Source organism: Gymnoscopelus braueri (genome assembly GCF_963280865.1).
Source record: "Gymnoscopelus braueri genome assembly, chromosome: 19".
In the NCBI taxonomy this organism is placed as follows: domain Eukaryota; kingdom Metazoa; phylum Chordata; class Actinopteri; order Myctophiformes; family Myctophidae; genus Gymnoscopelus; species Gymnoscopelus braueri.
In genome coordinates, this window is record NC_137621.1 from 17,410,386 (window position 1) to 17,431,187 (window position 20,802).

General features: G+C 42.9%; 1 protein-coding gene across 1 annotated transcript in view; it reads left to right on the top strand.

The window, feature by feature from the left end:
- Positions 1-20,802, top strand: part of LOC308074687 (regulator of G-protein signaling 6-like) — a gene marked incomplete at both ends in the record, with an annotated part of 93,016 nt that overhangs the window by 52,017 nt on the left and 20,197 nt on the right. The window contains 3 exons of the mRNA XM_080414193.1: positions 15,016-15,115; positions 16,330-16,380; positions 17,401-17,507. Coding sequence (XP_080270319.1) covers positions 15,016-15,115; positions 16,330-16,380; positions 17,401-17,507 — 258 coding nt within the window. The remainder of the gene's footprint in view (positions 1-15,015; positions 15,116-16,329; positions 16,381-17,400; positions 17,508-20,802) is intronic.

Below are 20,802 nucleotides of genomic sequence, written 5' to 3' on the forward strand. Positions count from 1 at the left end.
GGGAAGGAATACGCCAGCGCACTCGTTTGGATCCACAGGGGTTACACGGCACTCCTCATGTGAGTCGGCATGTTTTTGGGGTCAGCCCTATGTTCCCTCAGCACTAAGTTCGCTCAGGTCTATGTTCCCTCAGCACTAAGTTCGCTCAGGTCTATGTTCCCTCAGCACTACTAAGTTCGCTCAGGTCTATGTTCCCTCAGCACTACTAAGTTCGCTCAGGTCTATGTTCCCTCAGCACTACTAAGTTCGCTCAGGTCTATGTTCCCTCAGAACTAAGTTCGCTCAGGTCTATGTTCCCTCAGCTTAGGTTTGGGTTAGGATGAGAAAACGCTCCCTCTCACGCACACGACAGTTTCGTGGGATCGCATTTACAGCACGTTGAGGTGGATCCAAGTCCCTATCACTGAATAAAGGCTTCTTATTGTGAATTTGCAACACGAACCTACGGCAGCGTTCAGCGGAACAATGTGGACGTGAGCTTCAGCTCAGATATTTGACCTCAAGAAAGCTTTTCGCCGGAGAGCCGCGTTCTGAGCGATTTATAGGTCTGAACGTCAATTAACTTTAATGGTCATAGGGATTAGAGGAGGTGTGTTGGCAAATTGAAAATGGTTTCATGTGAGTGTCAAAGCATGTATTTTTTACAGCACTCATTATCACCAAACCTGTATCAATGGGATGTGTTTTCTCCCGTGGGGTATTCCTGTGGAGATGGCAAATTCTGAATCTATCAGAGCCATTTGGACGGACATACTGGATGCTTAATTGAAAAGCAATATTAGCCAAGGAAGGCAAGTGAATTGGTTTTGATAATGACTACTGCTGCCAAGGATGTTAAATTAAATGTGTGTGTGCACGCGCACGTGTACACGCAATTACACAATTGTGTATGTGTGTGTGTGTGTGTGTGTGTGTGTGTGTGTGTGTGTGTGTGTGTGTGTGTGTGTGTGTGTGTGTGTGTGTGTGTGTGTGTGTGTGTGTGTGTGTGTGTGTGTGTGTGTGTGTGTGTGTGTGTGTGTGTGTGTGTGTGTGTGTGTGTGACAGTGAGAGCATAATTATGTCGGTCTGTGTGTGTTTCTGAGCTAAAGAGAATGTGTATGTGTGTGCACGCGTGTGACAGCAAGCACAATTATGTCTGTGTGTGTATTTCTGCGTTTGTGTGTGTGTGTGTGTGTGTGTGTGTGTGTGTGTGTGTGTGTGTGTGTGTGTGTGTGTGTGTGTGTGTGTGTGTGTGTGTGTGTGTGTGTGTGTGTGTGTGTGTGTGTGTGTGTGTGTGTGTGTGTGTGCTGTATGCGTGCGTGTTTGTGTGTGTGTGTTATCATGCAGCGTGCAAAATGTGATACATTCAACACATCCACCAATCTGGGCATAATTTCCCAGCATGCTCTCTGGGACGCCAGGGCTTTCCCCGGTCTGTTGCATTGTGTGAAGTGCAGCATGTCACAGCCTGGGCTGTCACACCGTGTCACAGACAGCAGGGGGCCCCGAAACGCTGCATCCCACATGCCCCCGTTTACGCTTGTTTTGCCTGCCATGTGATTGCGCCGCCCTGCGGCGCGTTGTGAGCTTGTAGATCGGCTATTTTCAGTGTGTGACACCGCCGGGCACACAACCAAGTACAATCATCCTTAGAGCTGGTTGTCATCATGACTAGACATGCTTGATCATTGTGCCCAGAGGGGAGTGGTTGTGGGGGGGGCTCTCTCTCTCTCTCTCTCTCTCTCTCTCTCTCTCTCTCGCTCTCTCTCTCTCTCTCTCTCCTCCCCCCTCCATCACAGGGTCTCCTTTTTCCAGTGGTTGGAAAAGTAACTTAAAGGAGGAGTTCACCCAAAAAATGACTTATTTTCTATCAATTACTCACCCCATGGAGCCTTGATTTCATGGATTTATTTTTGTTTTTGTGGCATTCCTAAGACAATAATTTGATTATAATAAATTTGTCCCCATTGATTCCGGTAGGAGACACAAATGCATTTGTGTCTCCTACCGGAATCAATGGGGACAAATTTATTATAATCAAATAATAAAGGAAGGAATGCGACAAAAACAAAAATAAATCCATGAATTCAAGGCTCCATGGGGTGAGTAATCAATAGAAAAAAAGTCATTTTGGGGGTGAACTACTCCTTTAAGTATATTTACTCATGTACTGTACTTAAAGCTGCATACTATGTAACTTTCCTCTTCTATCCCGGATTTGGACCCGGTTTCCTGCGAGTGTGCAGATTTTTTTTTATACCATTGAGCTAATAGAGCCGGCCTGCTTGCTCGCTCGGGGGATACATTGAATCTTGACCATCAGGTCAAAATTTGTGTCAGATCCTGTGTGTCTATAGGTGAGACATGACCTTTGACACGATCTAAATGTCTCCAATAGAAGAGCATGGATACAAACCACCCCAATTGTTTCAAAAATTCAAAAATAGCAGATATACAAGCTCATAGCGCGGCACCGAGTGCCGCGCTATGAACTTGTAGATCTGCTATTTTTGAAAAATCTTGAAAAAATAAATGTTTAGATTTCTTTAAAAAAAACTGTTGGGATTTAGAAAACATTTTTAAGAATCGCCTCAGGTCTCAATACTTTAACATACTCTACCAATACAATAGCATTTTTATACAATTACAATCGTATTTTGTCCAATCTGTATGGTAGAGTCTACCATACAGATTGGACAAAATAAGATTTTAATTCAGTAAAAAAAAGTTACACAGTGCCGCTTTAAGTAAAACTTTGAGGTGATTTTACTTTGCTCGAGCATTTCCATTTTTCCAAAGTTTATGCTTATACGTCACTACTACTATCTCAGAGGCAAATGTTGTACTTTTTACTCCGCTACAGTTGTTTGACAACTTTAGTTACTTAGATGCCGGGGTTTTACGTGGTTAAGTGAAACATCGAGGAGTACTTCTCTCTCTCTCTCTCTCTCTCTCTCTCTCTCTCTCTCTCTCTCTCTCTCTCTCTCTCTCTCTCTCTCTCTCTCTCTCTCTCTCTCTCTCTCTCTCTCTCTCTCTCTCTCCATCAGGTTTCATTCTCACCTCTCTCCCTGGGGCACGGTACCCAGCTGGAGCTCTCTTTGTTATGCACCCAGTGTGACGCTCAGGTCACCGTGGCACACAAGTGGCTGGGGAAGTGTACTTTTGGAAGAAGTTAGAAGTTGTTCCATGTTAACTCCCCAGAGACTTATAAACTCTGTGTGTGTACTGTGTATTACAGTGCTTCTCAAACTTTTTCATGCCAGGGACCCTCAAATTGATATATATTTGGTCGCGGACCCCCATCTGAAAATACGTTGTGCCAGGGACTCCCAGAAGCAAAGATTTGTGTTAAAATGTTCGCTTTAAAAGAAATATATTCAAAGATTTGCACGAATCTTCAAGATTTTTCAAAAATAGCAGATCTACAAGCTCATAGGGCGGCACTCGGTGCCGCGCTATGAGCTTGTATATCTGCTATTTTTGAATAGCCAAAGTATAAAAGGTTAAAGTGGTTAAAATCATTGTGATGCTATATTCACACATTTTGCTGGGGACCCCCTGGAACCCCCCCAAGGACCCCTGGGGGTCCCCGGACCCCACTTTGAGAACCAATGGTGTATTAGATAGATAGATAGATAGATAGATAGATATACAGCGACTGATATCTTAGTTAGTCGTTGTGTTATATAACTGGATCAGATTTGGCTCTTTGGAAACAAAGAGTTCCACACTGTATAAAATGGGTCAGACATTCGTCTTGCTGCCTCGCCGTTTGGACAATCAATCCTGACGTTGTCCTCCCATGCGGTCCTCAAGGTCTTCTAACAGTGACACGAGTCTGACTGTTGAATCATTAATGTGCCTATTATACCGCCTGACACGTCTTTAAGCAGTGTTCTGTGCTCTGATTCTTATAATTAGCTTATTTTCAGGTCTTTTTTTTTTGGGTTGGAGGGGGGGTTTGAGAACTGCTCGTTGGTTCAGCAGCGAGTCCATCTCACTAAGGCCTTTAGACAAGAGTTAATACAGTACAGTTTGTCACTGTATATATTTATATATTTGCACGTACGTGAAATTTGTCCTTATCCATTCTATAACAGCTAGGAGCAGTGAGCAGCCATTCGCTCAGGGAGCCAGCGCTCAGGGAGTAATTAGGGGTTAAGAGTCTTGCTCAGGGACACACATCGACACATTGCTGGCCTGGCCTGGAATCGTACCTGGGACAACCAGGGCCTCTGGCTTCTGAGGCGGGCTCACCAACCACTCCCATAGGTAGCCGCCCATAGGTAATTAGAAGCCTTGTATTTACAAGCCACCGTCTCGGACTGGAGCGTGGAATTGGTGTTTAGGAGACTGAATTTCAATAAAGGTCAATAAAGGTCTGTCCCAACTCCAAGTCCGAATTATACTTTGTCATACGCCGATGTTGCGTACACCGAAAATAGCCGTTCTAGAAGCTCACAAAGCGGCGTGTCACAAGCGTTGCACGACGGAGCGAAGTGAATGTCCTCTCCTGACTTTGGAGGAGTGAAGTAGCAATATTTTAACGAGCTGACGGCTTCGCCTGTCTGTGTCCCATACACTGCACTGTCACATGTCACCCCCCAGCCTCCTGCTAATGCCACCAAGAGGACAGACAGCAGCACAAGGTATAGAGCTGCCTGCTGGCCCTCGGAGTGTGCGCTGGCCTGATGACAGAGGGTCCCAGATATGCACGCACACCCACACACACACACACACACACACACACACACACCCACACCCACACACACACACACACACACACACACACACACACACACACACACACACACACACACACACACACACATACCTTGCAAAATGCAAACATACAGTGACACCCTTCGCACGCCTTCCTGTGATAACCGCTTATAGCCGAGGAGCCAAAGTGGCGTTATCGCGGGCTGGCAGGAACGTTTGGCTCTCAGAAGCCCCTCCAACACCGAGCCGCAAACACCATTAGCTTTCCACGGGGGCCACAAAGATACAACGCAAACGCGGCATGTTGCCGCCGTGCCAAGTACTTCTTGTCCACATGTCATTCTATAGGGAGATAATGAGTTATTTTTCCATGCTGCTCCTATACGCCGCGTCCATTATTACACATGAAACAAAAGGACTTAATCCTTCCTGCTGCTGTTGTCTCTCCGGGGGAGCCTGTGTAGGGAGGCTGGGGGTCGTGTTGAACAGAGCTGCTTTTCAAAGCTCCGGTTCTCCATTGTTTTCTTCTCTCTTTTTTTTTTGTTGGCGTCGAAGGTTTGTCTCCGGATAAAAAAAGACACGCGCGCAACCAACCCGGTGGAACGCTTCGCTTCAATTCTAATCTTTTGGGGGCAGACTGCTGCTCTGCAGTGTTTCTTGCTCGTGCAATCGCACATCGGCTCAAGTCGGCCTTTTAAAAATACCGTTGCTTTTATTCACACCAGAGGGGCGGATGCTGCTGCTATACACTACGGTGCACACTGGCTCCCCTCTCTCTCTCTCTCTCTCTTCACCGTTCATTCCGTTTCTCCCGTTTCACTCACTTTCTCTCCCTCCATCTGTCTTTATCTTTATTTATTTCATTTTCTCCTATCCTCCCCTCCCCTCTCTCTCCCTCTCTGTCTCTCTCTTGCTCTTTCTGAAAGAGATTTATCAACGGGGGGGCACAGGCAGTAATTCTCCATAGTGGATGATCAATAATTCATACCGAGACGCTCTTTCAGCCTGATGGTGAGAGAAAGTGTAATCGTCTTGCCACGCGCGTCTCTCTCTCTCTCTCTCTCTATCTATCTATCTCTATCTCCTCCTATCTCTGCATAACGTCTATTATTAAATCCATACACGTCTGCGATGTGTTACTCAGGTATTTTGCCACAGATTTATGGAGAACATGTGTGAATCATCCATTAAGTGCTTGGCCAGGCGGGGTGAATGATTACCTTTTGCCTCAGAAGCTGCGCACAGTAAATCAGGTCCATTTGGGTCAATTTTTACACTCTCAGAGTTAAATCAACACAGAGTATTTTACTGTGTGGCAGAGTAAATATAGCATGCCAACCTCCATCGATTTCTCTCTATCTCTCTCTCTCTCTCTCTCTCTCATCATCTCTCTCTCTCGTCATCCCCCCATCTGTAAGTGTCTGTTTCTCTCCTGTCTGTCTCTCTGTGTCTCTATCTCCCTCCCTCTCTCTATGTCTCTATCGCCTTCCCTCTCTCTATCTGTCTGTCTCCGTCTCTTTCTCTGTCTGTCTCTCTCTTTCTCGCTCTCGTTCTCTCTCTCTCTCGCTCGCTCTCTCTCTCTCTCCTTTTCCATAACCAAAGCAGTCAGGAAGGGTGTGTGTGTGTGTGTGTGTGTGTGTGTGTGCGTGTGCGTGTGCGTGTGCGCGTGTGCGTGCGCTCCACTGACTGAGGCCCATGGGCACAGATTGGCTGTCTCAGGGGGAGCTTCTTTCTGGGCCACAGGCGACCACAGCAGCACAGGATGATAGCACAACTTATCTCCACCCGGTTGGAGGAGCAATCATCCTGCTTTTCACCCAAGCACACAAAGTTATACCCAAATATCATTTAAGTTCCAGAAGTGCTCTGGGCTTTAGAATAATAATAGGGTGTTCACGGGTCCTTAAAATGTTTTAAATAGTCTTAAATTCATATGTATATATTTTGTATTATTAGTTTTTGAAAGGTTAACCCTAACCCTTCAATTCTTTTTTAGGATATGTATTTGACTCTCTGACTTTATGGTGCGACTGAGTTTTGCCGAGTGTTAAGAGTGTTTAGCATCCCTATTTTGGGGTGAACATTCACCAAAAAACATTCACCAAAAATTTTGGGGTGAACATTCACCAAAAATAGCAGATCTACAAGCTCACAAAGAGATTTGGTGTAGATGGAAAAAGAAAAGCGGCCCAAGTACAGTTGTAACTCAAATCTGTTTTATTTGAGAATAGAGGGTTTAAGTGTTTAATGTGCAAGGATCCTTTTTGGTTCAAGTAGCATGACTGCAACAGTGGGGATGTTCCTATGTTACAGGATTTCTCTTTTTTAATCGATTTGTGATGCCTGACTTTTGTAAGATATATATTTTATTTATTTATTTCTTTGTGCGTGATACAGTGAGATTGTAATGTTTTCTATTGTCGTTCATGTATATTAATGTCTTGGACCCCAGGGAAGACTAGCTGTCGTTTAGGCGTCAGCTAATGGGGATCCGTATAAATAAACAAATAAACAGGCAAACGTCGAAGGCAACATAAATGGTTCTACAGTGGTACTGTCAGTGGGAGCGATTCTAACAAGATTACTTTTATCCTGCTTCTGCTTCAGTCAGGTTCAGCGAAGCGGGGTAATAATCTGTGTTCTCTGTAAGATAGCCAAAGCTAGCAAAAATAACAGCGTCACGGGTAAATGCAAGTTTGAAATGGGTTGAGAAAAGCAAATCAAACCTGTACTGTACCCACAGTAATGTCTCCGAAGAGTGGATATTTTTGGGTCTTCAATTTCACTCTACAGTAGGCGGCATTAACATCTTAAAAAGTCTTACATTTAACCACTTAAGCCTTTCTGTGTTGTTTGTCATTGTACGGTTAGAGAAAATAGCCAAACCACAAGCTCACAAACTATAAACACAAAATGATATTCAGACACTGTAAATCTAAATGCATACAGTAGCACACCTATGGGTGTGTGTGTTGTTGGAGGAATGTACAACACTATAATAGGTTGCTATAGGCATAGGGTGACAGCGTGGTTCAAATGGCAAATAGCGCATTTACATAGCGCCTTTATCCAAAGCACGACGTGCATTACATTCACCCACTCACACACAGTGGTGTAAAGTAACTAAGTACATGTACTCAAGTACTGTACCTAAGTACAATTTTGAGGTATTTTAACTTTACTGGAGTATTTCCAATTTTCTGTACTTTTACTTCTACTCCACTACATCTCAGAGACAAATATTGTACTTTTACTCCACTACAATTATTTGAAAACCTCAGTTACTAGTTACTTTGCAGATATAAATTAATTAAATTATAAGACATACATTAACCACTTTAGTCCTATTTTATACATACATATACATAGGCTATTTGAAAATAGCAGATCTACAAGCTCACAACGCATCGCATTGCGACGCGTTGTGAGCTTGTAGATCGGCTATTTTCAAACATTTCAGTACTTTTACTTTTGGTACTTTAAGTACATTTTGATGCCAATACTTTTGTGCTTTTACTCAAGTAAATTGGGAACACCAGACTTTTACGTGTAACAGAGTACTTCTACATTGCAGTATTGATACTAAGTAAAACATTTGAGTACTTTTTCCACCACTGCTCAGACACACACACATTCAGACACCGACAGCAACCATGCAAGGCATCAGCCTGCTCATCGGGAGGGGATCGGTGTCTTGCTCAAGGACACTTTGGCACTAACTCAGGGGGAGCGGGGGATAGAACCGGGGGATGCAAAACCATGGCACCACCTCTTTAAGTGCACTTTTGAGAAATTTCTTTTACTTTACTGGAGTGTTTCCCATTTCCAATACTTTTACTTCTACTCCACTACGTCTCAGTGGCAAATATTGTACTTTTACTCCACTACAGTTATTTGAAAAGTTGAATAGTTACTATTTACTTCGTAGATTTTGATTATTACTTAACATACATTAACCACTTCAGCCCTGTGTATACTTAGGCTATTTGAAAATAGCCGATTTACAAGCTCGTGAGCTTGTAAATCGGCTATTTTCAACCCATTTTTATACATTTAGAAACGTGTGAATTGGGACATTCTACATATGAGTAGTAGTGGTAGCTATTTTTACTTGAGTACAAAAATGTGAGTATATCTTCCGCCACTGTTCACGACCACCACCACACCAGAAGACATGCATGTGAGGGACATAATACTCCTTAGAGCTGGAGCTGGTCCCCAAGGACTGCTCAGTGGCTTCACACTGCTCCTAATAGCTGGGATATATGGCCTCAAACGCTGAGGGTGAAATTTCTCCCACTGGGATCAATGAAGTATAATTAACCACTCAAAGCCTCTGTACTTAGTACACTAACGCTTAGTGAACCGGGGTCGGCTCTGTACCTGGTCCGCTCTTTTTTCCCCCCTCTACGCGAACGCTCCTTCGTCCCCAGAATAGGTATGCTAGGGTTCACGTGGCTACCTTAACCCAAGACGGAAATAGCAGGACATGCCATCTCCGGTTTACTTTCCGTATCTGTGTGACGTAGAGGGACGCCTTTTTAGGAGAGTGGAAGCAGGTTGGAGTCTATTCATTTCAGTGGAAGAGTGAACGTGAACACAGCCTCTGAACCATTCTTTAGCCCCATGGTCACTGAACTAATCTTCATAAATTAACCTTAACTTCTTTGCCTTAACGCTGCATCTTTCGTCAAATCAAAGAACCATTGCAGGAAACGAGTCCCTCACCTGTTCCCTCACACACAGGGTGGGAGAGATGGTGTATTCTACAAACTTCTGGCTCTGGTGTACCTGCCGAAAAGCTGCTCCTTAGCTCTGACACACACGCACACGCACACGCACACGCTAGGGCTTTCACCAACTAGACTTCACCAACTAGACTTTTTTTAATTTTTTCTTTTTTGTAATTTGTTTTATTGCCATAGTAATGGCCCATCTTACTATTATTATTATCCTCCTGACTTTATTTTTTATCAAAAGGGGGTCAAAAGTATGCCCAATAAAAGCCTATTATTAAGCGTGCCAACGTGTCGTCACCAGCAGAAGGGGCAAATCAGCCTGCGGGGGCGAGGCATTGGGCGTGGCATTGGGCAATGTTAAGTCAACCTGGTTTTTACCCCTCAAAGATGTCCGCAGCTACCAAAAGACACTTGTTGACGCCCCCTTCAGGATTTTTGGCACTCTCTATTGGGCAATGGGGATCCTTGGAGACGCTGCTGTGGTGCTGTGCTGCTGTGCCAGAAGCGCTTCCCTTAAAACGCCATAACAATAAGGGCACAAGGATAATAATAATAGTAATATAGTAGTAGGATGGCATTAAAACAATGCCCCCCCTAAATTAAAAAATAAATAAATAAAAAAATGTTTTATTTATTTTTGTAAAAAAAAATTAATGTAAATTTCGGCTAGTCGACTAGTCGACTACTACTTGGTCAAATGAGTCGACTAGTAAAAATCATTAGTTGTGAATGCCCTAGCACACGCACAGCACAAACAGATCGGTTTCAATGATGGATGAAGGGGGAGGATAAAAGAGGTGTGAAAGAGAGATGGAGGAGAGGAGATCCAGATGGATGGAGTAACATAAAACAGAGGACAGCATGCTGCTCTGTCTCTCTCTCTCTCTCTTCTAAATGACTTGTTTGTTTGTTTGTTTTAATATGACTGCTGACATGATTGAATGGGGGTGTACAGTAATATACAGTAATAGTGATGTAACCCCTCCGTTGACAACCGGGGGGGGGGGGTAGATCAAATTCACCTCTTTGTGATCGGACAGTGAAATGGTCAGAATCTTGGTGGTTTAGTCAGTTGGTGACTTTATTTAGTAACATGAGGATGTATACAAATACATCTGAACACCCTTACATTTAACATGACATAATACACAAAAAACAGACACGTTAAAAATGTGCACATCCATGCACTTTCAATAAGTACCTTGTCCATTGAACACCATTGGCCTCAGTATGCTCGATGTATGTGTATTATTGTGTATGCTTGTATGTGTACAGTATACATTTGCGTCCACATGCACATGCACACACACGCACGCACGCACGCACGCACGCACGCACGCACGCACGCACGCACGCACGCACGCACGCACGCACGCACGCACGCACGCACGCACGCACGCACGCACGCACGCACGCACGCACGCACGCACGCACGCGCGCATGCATGCACACAGAATCAATATACTATGTATATGTATGCAGACGCTTTACTGTACAAGCCGTATTATGGGATAGGTATAAGGGTTTAATACCCAGAGTTTGGCCCTTGGCAGTTATACAGTAAACCCTCGTTAATACAGACAACTGTGATAAATCAGGACCTTTTTAATGTAGATTGATTTCTGGTGGCAGACTCCATCAAGGCTGGCCCACGGCAACCATGGGCTCTGTGCATCATGTTCACATCGATATGACCTCCTCTGACTGCTTGTGCTCATAAAATAGCAGGTGAACGACTTAAACCTGTGTGTGTGTGTGTGTGTGTGTGTGTGTGTGTGTGTGTGTGCGTGTGCGTGTGCGTGTGCGTGTGTGTGTGTGTGTCATTGTTAGCTTATAATCATGCTGAAATTATAGCCTGCTAGTGTGCGGTGTGTTTGGGACCCTGGTTGTGTCTGAGGCCCCCTTGGGGCCAACTTCACTGGACTCAAGTCTCTCTGGCCAAACATACAGCAGGGCAACTACATACAGCTATTTCATGGACATGACAACATTTGAACCCTTCATGGGATCATAACTTAAGGCCTGAGGTTCCAATTCGACAAAATGTCTTCTAAATCCTAACAGTTTTTTGAAAAAACTCATGTTGCTATGCCAGTGGTTCTCAAACTTTTTCATGTCAAGGACCCCAAAATGTACATGTATTCGGCCACGGAACCCCATCTCAAAATATTTTGTTCCAGGGACCCCCAAAAGCAAAGATTTCAGTTACAAATGTTCGCTTTAAAAAATATATATTCAAAGATTTGCACAAACTTTCTTGATTTTTCAAAAATAGCAGATCTACAAGCTCGTAGCGCGGCACTCGGTGCCACGCTATGAGCTTGTATATCTGCTATTTTTGAATAGCCAAAGTGTAAAATAATGCTTTTTAGCTCAAATCTAAAAATGACACAGATGCGTTCCAGGTCTTAATGGGTTAAGATCCACAGATATTAAGCCTGATACAATCCACAAGAATCCACATCATTATCACGCTGACATACTGTATAGTGAGTGAAGACCTAAATGCTACTGTGGGATGAGGCGGGGAGGTGGAGGGAGTTTGATCACCGACAACTGCAGTAGAGGTGCTGCGTTCTGCTTAAAAAGACTAGATTGAACCATTAGAATTAAGGGTGTACACTGTAGGTGTTAGATTGGGAGCGAATGAGATCGAAGGGTGAGTGAGTGTGGGAACCAGCTTCACTTCCATGCCTACCTTGCAATGCTCGATATCAACATAGATCATTAACCCATTCAATCGGGATAGTGAAGATTTGTGCAAATCTTTGAATATATATGTTTTTAAAGCGAACATTTGTAACTCAAATCTTTGCTTCTGGGGGGTCCCTGGAACAAAACATTTTGAGATGGTGGTCTGCAGCCAAATACATATCTAAAAATGTTTTCTAAATCCTAACAATATGTTGCTGTTTGATTGATTGATTGATTGATTGATGTAGTTTATTTAGAAAGACATGAGAATAGTACATGACAGTACATAACAGTACATGGAAGTACAAATTCACAATACAAGGTCTACTAAACTGGAAACCCTCATTAAGCACTAAGCTTGTTTAAGATGAGAACCCCATGCACACAAATCATGATGAAATATAAGAGGCAGGCAGATATACACACTACTATACAGAATGTCATACAATCAGCTTTCAGGTTACTGGTATGACGAGAGAAAAAAAATATATATATATATACAAAAGAGGAAAATGAAGGAGGGGGGGGGGTATGGGGGGGGTAGGTTAAGACTTAGACAGGGGCCATTTTCGAATTGCAGCCTCCTGAAGGTGTATCTTTAGGGCAGTTTTGAAAGTGAGTAGGGTTTTACACTCCTTTACTCCTTTTGGTAGGGCATTCCACATTTTTGTTGAATAGCATGAGAACGAGTTCATACCCTTAGTTGAGCCAAATCTGGGTTGAACATGATCCGTGGAGCTGCCTCTGGTGTTATGATCATGGACTGCATTAACATTTTGGAAGTATTTTGACAAATACAGGGGGATCCCAATGTTGTGGTGTATCTTGAAGACCAGGCCCATAGCAAGTTGCTGTACTCTGTCCTCAACCCTAAGCCATCCAATCCTAGCAAAATGAGCAGGGGTTAGATGGGTTCTGTGATTGAGGCCAAGAAGTAGCCTTACAAGTTTGTTTTGGGATGTTTGGAGGTGTTGTGATACCACTGACTGCTGTGTCAGTGGTGCTCCAACTTTTCCATGTCAAGGATAATGTATTTGGCCGCGGACCCCCATCTCAAAATATGTAGTTCCAGGGACACCCAGAAGCACAGATCGGAGTTAAAAATGTTCGCTTTAAAACACATATATATATATATTCAAAGATTTGCATACATTTTCCATGATTTAAAAAAAAATAGCAGATCTACAAGTGCCGCGCTATGAGCTTGTACAGTATATCTGCAATTTTTGAATAGCTAAAGAATCTTAAAATGACACGGATGCGTGCCCAGTCTTAAAGGATTAAACATGCACAGACGCATGCACGCGCACACACACACACACACACTGGACAAAATATTTGTACTCTTATACTGCAGTGCATACCCGTATAGGCGATTACAAGATGTTTCAATAAAGAAACATTGAACCTTGATGTGACACTGGCTGACAGTGTTCTTAAACCTTAACCCTGACTCTTACCTGAACCACAGTATGACTAAACCTTACCTCAACCTTTACCCCGACTGTAAGTCATCATCTTGAAATGTTCCGTTTGTAAAGTGAGGACAGACGAGGACAAACGTTGGCGGATTTAATCTTATGCTCCCTCCTCTGCTCCAAGTGAGAACCCTGTCAAAATGGTAATATTGTTTACCCGGCTGATTTAATGAGAGAATATATATTTTTTCCAGGCAATTATTTAGATAAGAGTGTAGTGAGAGACAGGAAGCGGAGGGCAGGGAGGGGGAGAGAGAGATGTGCACGGCTCCGGTGACGTTGCAACATACAAGAGTGCCAAAAAAAAACACATAGGGCACAAACTTTACCGGTAAAAAAACATCCACATGCAACACTATCGCCAGAGGAAACGTGATTGAATGTTTCTCCAGAAATGTTCAATGACAACGTTTCTGGACCGCAAAAACGTTACATTTTTAGGTACGTTGCATTTCAACGTTTAGGTTTATGGTTAGGTTTAGGAGTTAAGATTAGGGTTAGGGTTAACATTAGGTTTAGGGTTAGGTTTAGGGTTCGTTAGTATGCAACGTAAAATCGACGATTGACTCTACATGGTTCTAATCTGCGGACCACGTTCACTGGCAACGTTTTGGGGGTAAAAAAAATTATCACAGTTATGTGATAACATTATGACAATGTTTTCTCTGGCGACCAGGCTGCCACATGGCAGGTCCACAGGGAAAGTAAAGTCTGCACAGAGGAACATATACAGTACACAACTGTCCGTTTCAAGTAAAAAGTTCCAGCTGACAGGCCAGCCTGGTGATCAGTCTGATGGTAGCCGGGGGGAAGCTGTTCAGAAATCTGGTGGTCTTGCCCTTGATACTACGGTAGGCATCCTTGCCTGGCCACGGTCGTAGTAGGGGTGTGAACAATTTGTGGCTGGGGTGGTCACTATTTCTGGACTTAACTCATTCAGTGCCATTGACGTCGCCGACGTCACGTTTTTCATAAGCCCAGAGTGCCAATGACGTCACCAACGTCATAAAAAATCAAATAAAAAGTTTTATTTTTAATTTTTTTTTAAAAAGAAAATTCAGAACCCAAGATATCATGATTTGAAGATTTGCTGCTCCATTCACTTCTTGTTTAACTTCTTACTGAAAAAGGCTGTATCTCGGCTCCTGAGCACTTTTTTTTTTACAATGTATTTTTGGCCTTGGCAGGCACAGGGATGATAAAGCCAGAAATAAGTTTGGCACTGAATGAGTTGTTAATGAACTGAATTAAGTGATTATAATATGTGTATGTTTGGATCCAGAGACACAACATTTCTCTTTTGGGTCTTGTGCTAAATCACTGACAGTATGTTTGGTTCAGAAATAACATTTGAGTTGCTGTGTAGGACCGTTGAACATGCTTTGCTTTTGTCCCTCCTGCAGATTGAAGACATAGTCATGCGAATACAAGATGAGAAAGCAGGAGGTGTAGCCATCCGAACGGTCAAAAGCTTCCTGTCCAAGATCCCCAGTGTGGTGTCAGGTAGGTAACGTGTGTGTGTGTGTGTGTGTGTGTGTGTGTGTGTGTGTGTGTGTGTGTGTGTGTGTGTGTGTGTGTGTGTGTGTGTGTGTGTGTGTGTGTGTGTGTGTGTGTGTGTGTGTGTGTGTGTGTGTGTGTGTGTGTGTGTGTGTGTGTGTGTGTGTGTGTGTGTGCACGTGTGTGTGTGTGTGCGCGTGATTGAGTATATGCGTGCAAGTCATGGTGCATGTGTTAGCATAGGAATAGCATTTGTGATTCTTTTTCTGCATGAAGGCTTTTTTGCATTCTCTCAAAAACAGTGTTGAGAGAGAGAAAGTGCGTGTGTGCAAGCATGTGTTAATGCTTTGGAATAAAATTTGGTAACTTTCTGCTTTTCTACATTTGCATGCGTGCGTGCGTGTCTGTGCACACGCACGTGCATTTACTTTTTGTTCACACTGTGAGTGAGTCAGAATCAAGGAAGCAAATAGGACCTTTGGGCTCATTTAAATTGCTGCTCCAGATGGAGGCAAATTAGAAGACCTTAACAACCATGGAGCGGATGGCTATGGTTGGTTGTTGACCTTGTCAGTGGAGTAGCGTGTGTGTGTGTGTGTGTGTGTGTGTGTGTGTGTGTGTGTGTACACGCATGGGCTTGCATGCGTTTTTGTGTGTTCGTCTGTGCGAAGTAGGAAGATGTGTGTGTCTGTGAGTGAGTCAACAGAGTCAGAGGCGAGTGAATCACTCCTTTACATGACTACACCAGGCCTAAGGATTTTCTCTCTTCTCTCACACACACACACACACACACACACACACACACACACACACACACACACACACACACACACACACACACACACACACACACACACACACACACACACACACACACACAGCCTCTGCCAAGCACAGAGTCTGGCCCAAATTCTGTGCGGTCCAGGAGTTGTGAGAGGAAAATACTCTAAACATAGTCCGTTAGGATGAGAGGGGTTTTTCAAATGCATTAATTGGCTCCGAAAACACCTCAGCCCTGGCTTTGATAGTGTAGTTGTTGTGAGGCACGGCTGACCGCTCCCTAGCACTATACCGCATGAGTATATCACCAGTGTGTGTGAACGCCAACACAGAGAACAACAATGTGTGGAATATACCATGTTCACAAACACTTGCTCAAGGACAGTGTGTGTGTGTGTTTACGCATTAAAAAAAGCATTAATCCTTTCTCTGTACGCCAGGAGCAGACATTGTTCAGTGGCTGGTGAAAAACCTCTCTATCGAGGATGCAGGTATGTACTGTATGCCCGCCGAGAAACCTAACCGCCACCATGCATCCTGTACCATAGTGGTTCTCAACCTGTGGGTCGTGACCCCAGGGGTTTTTTTTGAGGGGGGGGTCCCCAAATGACAGTGAAGTGACAATTTTAGGACTTTTAAGACCTTTTTAAAGGTTCTATGACATTCATTTTTTTTCCAATTTTCAATTTTTATGTTTTTTGGGGGGTTTTATGACCTCAATTACACCCAAAAAATCTGAACTTTGAACATTCAGTGGATTTTCTGTGGTCTGGGGTTTTCTGAATAATTAGGCTGAAAAGTAATCTGAGCTTGTCCCTTCGGCAGTGAGGTCACAGCCGATTAATCCCGCCTACTCTCCTCCTCGCCCCTCCCCTCCCCTATCCTTTCCTTTGGGGGGGGCGGAGCAGAGGTGATGATTGACAGGCAAAATCCCTCACCAGTGACACCCGCAGGCAAAGATTTATTTTTTCATTGCAGTTGAAAAGGCTTTAGAAATGTGAGAGAAAAACACCTGCCATGGATCAATGGAGTGGATTTTTTTTTGTTAAAACTTTCCATACACGTTTGCAGGACCATGACAAAGACTTTTAATGTGTGGTAAAACTGAACGTCATGAAACCTTTAATATACCTCAAACAAAAACCCCAAAACATGACTGCATCAAATGTAATAAACAAACAATATAAAAACTCGTCAAACATTGGCCAAATTGTCAAATAATTTAAGAAAGAAAAAGAAGAAAACCTTTTATTTTTTTACGTGAGGCGTTGTGAGCTTGCATGTAGATCGGCTATTTTCACTATCTGTGGAACCGAGTCAAACTAAATGTTATGCCTCAAATCCTACAATTCCAAGTGCTTGTCAGGGTGGGTGGTCCTCAGTTCAAATATGATTATTTTCGGGGGTCACGGCCTGAAAAGGTTGAGAACCACTGCTGTACCAGTGCTATTGAGGAAAAAAAGGTTAATTTTCGCCCTCCTTACCTTGGTTGCTGTGTTACTTTTCGACAGCCGAAGCCATTCACCTGGGAAGTCTGGTCGCCGCCCAGGGCTACTTCTTCCCCATCTCGGACCACGTCCTCACGCTCAAAGACGACGGGACCCTTTACCGCTTTCAGGTGAGACACAGTGAGATACCGAGCTGCACCATAGGGAAGCAGCCCTTGGTATGGGCATGCAGTCCTTTCAGTGACTAATAATTACAGCAGCATAATTAATAATACTACTACTAATAATAATGTATTTTATTTATAATGCACTTTACATTTGTAAAAATCTCAAAGTGCTACAGTCGGCAATTGCATAAAAAAATCAATCGTCACACCATTTGACACACTGACTTGCGGGGGATGCTCCTCCATCAATCCCTGTCCTAGTCCTATGAAGGTTGAGTCTCTCCTTGAGACACTATGACTCTCCTGTCTGAAGTGGGCACAGAGGGGCAGTGGTGTAACTAAGTACATTTACTCAAGTACTGTAAAATGTTGAGGTATTTTTTAACTTTACTGGAGTATTTCCAATTTTCTGTACTTTTACTTCTTCCCCACTATATCTCAGAGGCAAATATTATACTTTTACTCCACTACAGTTATTTGAAAACGTTAGTTACTTTGTAGATTTCGAGATTACAAAACACACATTACCCACTTCAGGCCCCCTATACATTTTGGCCATTTGAAAATAGCTGATCTACAAGCTCATAATGCGTCGCGATGCGACGCATTGTGAGCTTGTAGATCTGCTATTTTCTAATATTTTTCATTTTATTCATTTGAAAATTGCATAATGAGTACTTTTTACTTTTGTACTTTAAGTATATTTTGATACCAATACTTTTGTACTTTTACTCAAGTACATTTTGAATTCCGGACTTTTACTAGTAACAGAGTATTTCTACATTGCAGTATTGATACTTTTCCTTAAGTAAAACTTTTGAGAGTTTTTTCCACCACTGGCAGAAGGTTAACCCTTCGGGAAGCACCAGGCAGCCAGCTGCAGGTGTGCGGTTTCTTCCTCTCTGAAGCAGTATGAAGTGTGACAGGTCTTGCTGATAGGCTATTGTCCTCTGCTGTGCCTCACTCCTTCAACCGTAGCCATTAGCATGCTAATGCAGCCAGGCCAGAAGTGTTGTCATTTATGCTTATTTATATAAGCGACTTCATGGGCTTGTTTTTTTCTGTAAAGTCGCTTCTAAATATTGGTAGTTGCGGATTTGGGGGGGGGCTTGTTTCTAAAGTGTAGAATTATTTTAGGCTTTCTACCAAAAAAAAATGTAAACCGGTGGTTTGCACACATTTACATGTCAATGTGTATTTGTCCACGGACCCCCCATCTAAAATAATGTTGTGACCCCTGTAGCTGTACCAGATTTGTGTTAAAATGTTTCAAAAGAAATATTCAAAATGTTTCCCTTTTTTTTATATAGCAGATCTAATGTGACACGTTGTGAGCTTGTAGATCGGCTATTTTCAAATATCCGACGCATGTAGGTTTAAAATGCTCATGTAGCCTACTGTAGTTGCTTCTTTTGGGCTTGTTTTCATAGATGTGGTTGCTTATTTCCAGAGGTGGGACAAAGTCCCTATGTTGCAAGTCCAAGTCGAGTCTCAAGTCTTTGCTCTCAAGTCCCGAGTCAAGTCCAAGTCAACACAGCCAAGTCCCAAGTCAAGTCCAAGTTCTCAGCTTTTTGTTTCGAGTCCCACACAAGTCCTAACCTTTTGTTTCAAGTCCCAAACAAGTCCTAACCTTTTGTTTCGAGTCCCACACAAGTCCTAACCTTTTGTTTCAAGTCCCAAACAAGTCAAAATGTTAATTCAAGATATGTAAAGATTTACATAAATCATGAGCATTTTTCACAATTTGCATTTGTTTTAAAACAAGGTTTCTTCCAGGCCAACAGAACACAGATACTGTACTTTTAATTTCCTCCTTGAGGACAGGGTTTAAAAGGGCCCTTTTTAATGAATATAATGTAATGTTGTACAATCTGTATGGTAGAGTATGTTACTACAATATAACTTATACAATCAGGGTGGTTGTATTTTGTCTCCCTGCTCTTCTATTGAGACATTTAGATAATGTCAAAGGCCATGTCTCACCTAGACACAGGATCTGACACAAATTCAGTGTATCCTCTGATCAAGCAGGCAGGCTCTATTATCACAATGGTGAAATTTCAGCAATTGCACTGGAAACCGCGTTCAAATCCGGGGTAGAAGAGGAAATGTATATAGCGCTGAAGTGGTCAATGTATGTTTTGTATTAATAACCAAAATCTACAAAGTAACTGGTACCTAAAGTTTTCAAATAATTGTAGTGGAGTAAAAGTAGGCTAATATCTGCCTCTGATATGTATGTAGTTGAGTAGAAGTAGGTAGCTGATATATTGCACTTTTACCTTAGCGCTAGGTATACTCTTGGTTGCTTGTTTTTGCAGAAAATGCACTTAGGACTTCTGGTGATTAGTAGTTTCGTTCCCTACCTATGTTGAATGCACTTACTGTAAGTCGCTTTGGATAAAAGCGTCTGCTAAATGACTGTAATGTAGAAGTAAAGTACTGAAAATTGCAAATACTTCAGTAAAGTAAAAAAGTCAAAATTGTACTTAAGTAAAGTACTTGAGTAAATGTACTTAGTTACTTTCCACCACTGGTTAGTGGTTATACTGTAGTTTGCTCTTAGCACGCCGTAATGTTAATGTGAAGTATAGGTCTTGCCTTGCATACTGCTTTTCTCGTCTTGTCTTCCACCTTGTAATCTTTAAAACCGAAAGCTATAACTGCTGGAGTTGGCATTTTATTCCACCTGGCTTCAGTTCCAGCAGCGACGGCAGGAGTGAAGCCGGTGTGTTGTTTGTTTGGTAACGTGCAACATGTGGGCCAGTGTTGCCAAGTATCGGGAGAGAAACAAGCGAACTGACTTCCAAAAACAAGCCAAAGTTTGTCCAAAAGTTAGGGTAAATAAGCAGCTTTGGCAACACTATACTAGGTGTCACTGACGGCCGGGATTTCTGACTAATAACATTATAGTTGATGCACACTTTTTAAACATTTTTGGCTTGCTTAAGTGACTTGAAAGTGACTTGAAAAGACTTGAATTTTCAAGTCAAGAGGGCTCAAGTCAAGTCAAGTCTCAAGTCTTTAGCGTTCAAGTCAAGTCAAGTCTCAAGTCTTTGGCATTCAAGTCCCAAGCAAGTCCAAGTCTATTTTTGATTTGGTCAAGCAAGTCTAAAGTCATCAAAATCGGGACTTCAAGTCAAGTCGAGTCTCGAGTCTCGAGTCCAAGTCCCCACCTCTGCTTATTTCTGTGTGTGTGTGTGTGTGTGAGTGTGTAATGTATCAGGTACAGTATATTTTGGGTTAGGGTTAGACATTTATAGACATTTGTGAGGACCATTTTCAGAGAAATTGTTTT